General features: G+C 37.8%; 1 protein-coding gene across 1 annotated transcript in view; it reads right to left on the bottom strand.

Moving 5' to 3' along the window:
* The window catches only part of PYROXD1 (pyridine nucleotide-disulphide oxidoreductase domain 1), a 41,885-nt gene that overhangs the window by 5,110 nt on the left and 30,394 nt on the right, over positions 1-6,381 (bottom strand). The window contains exons 7-9 of the mRNA XM_011969476.1: positions 1,798-1,927; positions 857-969; positions 102-224 (exon numbers count right to left, since the gene is read on the bottom strand). Coding sequence (XP_011824866.1) covers positions 102-224; positions 857-969; positions 1,798-1,927 — 366 coding nt within the window. The remainder of the gene's footprint in view (positions 1-101; positions 225-856; positions 970-1,797; positions 1,928-6,381) is intronic.

The following is a 6,381-nucleotide window of genomic DNA, read 5'->3' as shown; positions in this document are numbered from 1 at the left end:
AGCAGCAAAGTTGGAAAACCAGAAGTTGGATTTGTTGGTAACAACCGCTTTATTTTCAGACAGAATCTCTGATAAAAACATGATCACATATGCTAGCTTACCTGCTGCCAGACTGGGCTCAGCTGCCAGGATGCAGTACAGATGTCACCGGCAGCATAGACATCAGGAAGGGATGTGTGCATATGATCATCCACTTTCAGGCCACCATCTTCTCCTAGATTAAACTAAACAATGTTCCCCGTAAGCGTAAGTGGTAAAAAAAAAAAAAAAAAAAAGAAACATGATTTTTTCCATTCTAAGGTAAAAACAAATTAAATTGTTACACTTTGGCATGCTCATCTTTAATGAGAAAATGAAAAATAGCCACAAAGTTTAGAGACACGTCAGCCGAATTTCCATGGATCAAATTCCAACTAAGATTGATCCATAAAATTCTTAGAATTTCAACATGAAAAGTATCCAATAACCATCTTGCTACCCTACCCATAACTATAAGAATATTCTTTTTTTTCTTTTGTAAGCTTCAAGTGTTGAAAAGCAAAAAATACAAGATGGTTTCTCTAAAAGAATCACTTCTGAGAAGTCACAGGAGGCGTCAGTCTCTTACCAACATTTAGATAAACAAATTGTACATTATAAACCATTACTGATGACGCTTATGCCAGGATGTAACTATGTAAGGATTTTAAGCAGTAAGAAATACTGTAAATCAAGACAATGTTTTAACCAAACTGTTTTCAACCATATCAAGTTACAGTTGTATACTACAATAATTATTATTCATGTTTGAGAACTAAAGATCTTCACAAAAATACTTCAAATATATTCACAGCTGGACAAAAAAGTTTCACCTTACACTGTTACCATGGATAAAAGGTTCTACATTTGGTGTAACTCCTGTAGCACTGACAATGAAATCACAGCCATATATCTTTTCATTGGTCAATTCCACATAGACAGGCCACATCTCTTCAAGAAAAAAAAGAAAAACAGACTTTATCTGCAAATGGAACCACCACCACAGCAGTGCATGTGACTACAATGACTAGAAACAAAGAAAGAAAGTAAAAGGTAGGCAAGAGATGACTTTGTAGCACACTCCTTAGTAATTATTATGAGGCATATTTGCTAAAGCAATTTTAATGCAATTAACATCATCTTGTTGGGTATAATTTTAAAACCATGGCATTTCAAATGTTTTTCCTTCAAATTTGGACACATACATTTTGACAAAGTAAATTTAAATTATTTCTCTAAAAATCTTTCGTAATACTTTACACTCCACCTCGTGTTTAGTTCAACTGGGTGTTTTCCCTCACTATTCCTATTCAAATTCCCCTTTCCTATGGAAAAATATGAAGAATTCAGAACAGTAGAATATTTCATATGCTAGTTCACTGAGTGTATTTCTTCAAATCATGGCAATTCTCAGAGGAGTTGTGGAATTGGAGTTAGGAAAGCTGCATCTTAGTCCCCAAAATATACATTTTCAATCCGATTTGGGTGAAATCATGTCACCTTTAAGAGCTGCAGGTTTTTATTTGGATTTACAATATATTCTGATTGTTGATCAAAACATTATGAGCTGTATGTAAGATGTAATGCCCTACACAGTTTAATTTACTAGAAAACAACGGATAGTGAAATGAAGTGAATGTTATTACATTATGGTCTTTACTTTTCATGTTTAAATTTTATATGGAAATATGAAGTTATGTTTAATATAACACAGCAGGATTAAATTGCTTTCCTTTTAATTAAGTGGTTATATATATTTCTTCTTCTTTCATTACTTGCCTGTATCAGTTGTAACTGACTTAGGGTCTCTCGGGAAAGTGAAGGACTTTTTCTTCAAAATTCTAAACTCATCCTGAAGGTAGATTTTCTTTACTTCACACATAGTTTCAAGGTGAATCTTATGAGAAAACTAACATTAAGAAAATACCAGTTAGCATAATACTTCCAGAAAGAATGACCTGGGTTACTAATGATGAAGAAAAAACTTATACTTGTAGAAACATATAGAAAACATAATTCTTATAATACAAATGAAAACACATTGAGTGCCCTAAAATAAGTCTCTTTATGCACATGAAAGGAGTGAACGAAAATTCATTCAGTAACTTCAGAGATTTGGTGTCTGCATTAGCAGACAGCATCGGGGGAATGTTTTTTAGTCTAGGCCTCATTGATAATTACAAGTATATTTTTTTAAAATTACAGTAGTTGCTGGGCACAGTGGCTCATGCCTATAATCCCAGCACTCTGGGAGGCCAAGGTGGGTGGATCACCTGAGGCCAGGAGTTTGAGACCAGCCTGACCAATATGGTGAAACCCTGTCTCTACTAAAATTAAAAAATTTAGCCGGGCCTAGTGGCGTGTGCCTGTAGTCCCAGCTACTTGGGAGGCTGAGGCAGGAGAATCGCTTGAACCCAGGAGACAGAGGTTGCAGTGAGCCGAGATCATACCACAGCACTCCAGCCTGGCCGAGAGATCGAGACTCTGTCTCAAAAAAAAAAAAAAAAAAAAAAAAAGTTATGGACTATAAAAATTTATTCAGGTCAGATCTGTCTTGACTTATTGTTATATCCCTGAACATGAATAAAGTCCCAAGTAGGTAGTAAGTACTAAATAAATGCTTACTGAATTAAACTGTTGAAGTCCTCAGGTTAAAAATATAATTAATATTGGGATCTGAAGGTGCAGAAAGAAAGGACTTTGTATAACTTCCATTACAAAAATTAGATACACCATGCAGCCAGCCCCCCTCCCACCTACTGAAAGCCAAAAACCAATGCTCTAAACAAACCACACACAGTAACGAACGACTGCATACATGCTTCTTACAACATTTAGTTTTCACAGCCTTTTAACAACTATTAAAAAAATCAAAATATCTAACAAAATGAGGAAAAGCAAATCATCTCCTTATCCAATTAGGATATTAAGTGTATATTTCTAATCAATCTAATAACTTTTATAAGTTTACTGCATGCATCTGAAATGACCTTTGAGAAAAGATTAATTTAAAATAGGGCAGGTGTATTCACTGCAGTCTGGGTATAGAGACCTCTATCCCTGATCTGAGGACACAGGAAAAAACAAACTCAGTTTCTCCTACTATACTCTCACAACACAGAATACTTCTGCGACCAAATGCGTGGGGTGTTTTCTACACACTAAGCAAGCAATTATTCTGCACAGGACACCATCTGGCTGTCCTCTAATTCAATTCAGTTCTGATGTTATTATCTAGCTGGAGAGAGCATCAGGTCCCACATGTTGAGGGATCAATCTCACAGGACTGTCTTCTACTTCCAATACCAACTGCAAGTCCCGGGTGTTTCACCAGTTCGTCTGACTAAGCAATTACAAACCAAGGGGCTCCCATGAGCCCCTTTCTTAGGTTCAATTAATTTATTAGAACATCTCATAGAATTTGGGGAAACATTTTACTTACGTTTACTGGTTTATTATCAAGGATGTCACGAGGAAACAGAGGAAGAAATACATAGGGCAAAGCATATAAGAAGAGGCATGGAGCTTCTATGCTCTCTCCAGATAGACCACCCTCTAGCAACTTCCACATGTTCGGCTATCCGGAAGCTCTCCAAACCCAGTCCTTTTGGGTTTTCATGGAAACTGTGTTATGTAGGTGACTGATTAAATCATTGGCTGCTAGTAATTGGCTTAACCTTCAACCTCTTTCCTTTCCTGGGGGTTGAAAAGTCTAAATTCTCTAATCATGCCTTGGTCTTTCCTGTGACCAGTCCCCATTCTGAAGCCACCTAGGGGCTAGCCAGTCAACTCGTTAGCATACAAAAGGACACAACACTTTGGAGATGCCAAAAAGTTTAGGAGTTGTGTGCCAGAAACCTGCAGGCACAATATTTTATTGCGCTTCACTATTGTTTTACAGACAGTGTGTTTTTTACAAATTGAAGGTTTGTGACAACCCCACATCAAGCAAGTCTTATTGGTGCCATTTTTCCAATAGCGTGTGCTCATTTTGTGTCTCTGTCACATTTTGGTAATTCTTGCAGTATTTCACAGTTGTCATCATTATTGGATCTTCTATGGTGATCTGTGATTAGTAATCTTTGATGTACTATTGTAATTGTCTTAGGGTGTCACGAACCACACCCACCTAACACAGTGAACTTAATCGATAAATGTTCTGTGTTCTGACTGCTCCATCAACCAGCTGTTGTCCTATGTCTCTCCCTCTCTCCTTGGGCCTCCTTATTCCCAGAGACACAGTAATATTGAAACGAGGGCAATCAGTTACTCTGTAGTGGCCTCTAAGTGTTCAAGTGAAAGGAAGGATCATACATCTCTCACTTTAAATCAAAAGCTAGCAATGATTAATAGGCTTATTGAGGAAGGCATGTGGAAAGTCAGGCCTCTTGCACTGAACAGTTGGCCAAACTGTGAATGCAAAGGAAACATTCTTGAAGTAAATCTAAACTGGTAACCCAGTGAACACATGAATGAGGAGAAAGTGAAACAGTCTTCTTGCTGATATGGAGAAAGTTCTAGCGGTGTGGAGAGATTAAACTAGCCACAACATTCCCTTAGGCCAAAGCCTAACCCAGAGTAAGCCCCTAACTGTTCTCAATTCTGTAAAGGCTGAGAGAAGTGAGGAAGCTGCAGAAGAAAAGGTTGAAGCTAGTAGAGGTTGGTTCATGAGGTTAAAGGAAAGAAGCATCACTACAACAAAAAAAATACAACTGATAACTGATTAATGTGGCTACACTAAACAATAGATTTTCAGTGTACATGACACAGCCTTCTAGTGGAAAAAGATGCTATCTAGGACCTTCATAGCTATAGAGGAGAAGTCAATACCTGGCTTCAAAGGACAGGCAGACTCTCCTGTTAGGGGATAACGTAACTGGTGACTTGAAGTTGAAGCCAATGCCTATTTACCATTGTGAAAGTTCTAGGGCCCTTAAGAACTTTAGTACATCTACCCTGCCTGTCTTCTATAAATGGAACAACAAAGCCTGGATGACAGCATGATATGGTTTGGGTCTGGTTCTCCACGCAAATCTCATATCAAATTGTAATCCCCAATGTTGGAGGTATGGCTTGGTGGGAGGTGACTGGATCATGGGGACAGTTTCTAATAGTTTAGCACCATCCTTAATGGTTTTCATGATAGAGTTCTCATGAGATCTGGTTGTTTAAAGGTGTGCGGCACCAGCCCCTTTCTCTCTCTTCCTCCTGCTCTGGCCATGTAAGATGTGCCTAATTCCCCTTCCCCCATGATTGAAAGTTTCCTGAGGCCTCCCCAGTCATGCTTCCTGTACAGCCCATGGGACCATGAGCCAATTAAACCTCTTTTCTTTATAAATATTACCACTCTCAGGTATTTCTTTATAGTACTGTGAGAATGCAGTAATACATAGCATATCTGTTTACACGGTTTACTGAATATTTGAAGCCCACCGTTGAGACCTACTGCTCAGAAAAAAAACATTCCTTTCAAAATATTACACTCATTGACAAGGTACTTAGTCACCCAAGAACTCTGACAGAGATGCACAAAGAGAAGAATGTTGTTTTCATGCTTGCGAATACAATATCCATTCTGCAGCCCATGGATCCAGGAGTAATTCTTACTTTCAAGTCTTATTAAAGAAATGCATTTCATAAGGCTATAGCTGCCACAAAGGGTGAGGCATCTGATGGATCTGGGAAAAGTAAATTGAAAACCTTCTGGAAAGAATTCACCATTCTAGATGTTATTAAGAAAATTCATGATTCAAGGGAGGAAGTCAAAATACCAACATTAACAAGACCTTGAAAAAAGTTTATTCCAATCTTCATGGATGACTTTGAGGGGTTCAAGATTTCAATGGAGAAAGGCAGATGTGGTAGAAATAATAAAAGAGCTATAATTAGAAGTGAATCCTGAAGATGAGACTACATTGCTGCAATCTCATGATAAAATTTGAAAAGATAAGGAGTTGTTTCTCATGGATGAGCAAAGAACGTACTTATCTGAGATGGAGTTTACTTCTAGTGAAGATGCTACAAGTATTGTTGAAATGATAAAGGATTTAAAGTATTACATACACTTAGTTGGTAAAGCAGTAGCAGAGTTTAAGGGAATTGACTTTTGAAAGAACTTCTACTCTGGGCAAAATGCTATAAAAAAGCTTCGCATGCTACAGAGAAATCTTTCATGGGAGGAAGAGTCAATTGATGGGGCAAACTTCCTTGTTATTTTAAGAAATTGCCACAGCCACCCAAACCTTCAGCAAGCACCACCCTGATCAGTCATCAGCCACCAATACTGAGGCAAAACTTTCCACCAACAAAAAGATTATGATTTGCTAAGCTCAGATGACTGCTAGCGCATTAAGCAATAAAGTA

This window comes from Mandrillus leucophaeus, unplaced genomic scaffold (genome assembly GCF_000951045.1).
Source record: "Mandrillus leucophaeus isolate KB7577 unplaced genomic scaffold, Mleu.le_1.0 Scaffold892, whole genome shotgun sequence".
Classification (NCBI taxonomy): Eukaryota; Metazoa; Chordata; class Mammalia; order Primates; family Cercopithecidae; genus Mandrillus; species Mandrillus leucophaeus.
The sequence above is the reverse complement of the archived record's forward strand: the minus strand, read 5'-3'. Positions and strand labels throughout refer to the sequence as shown.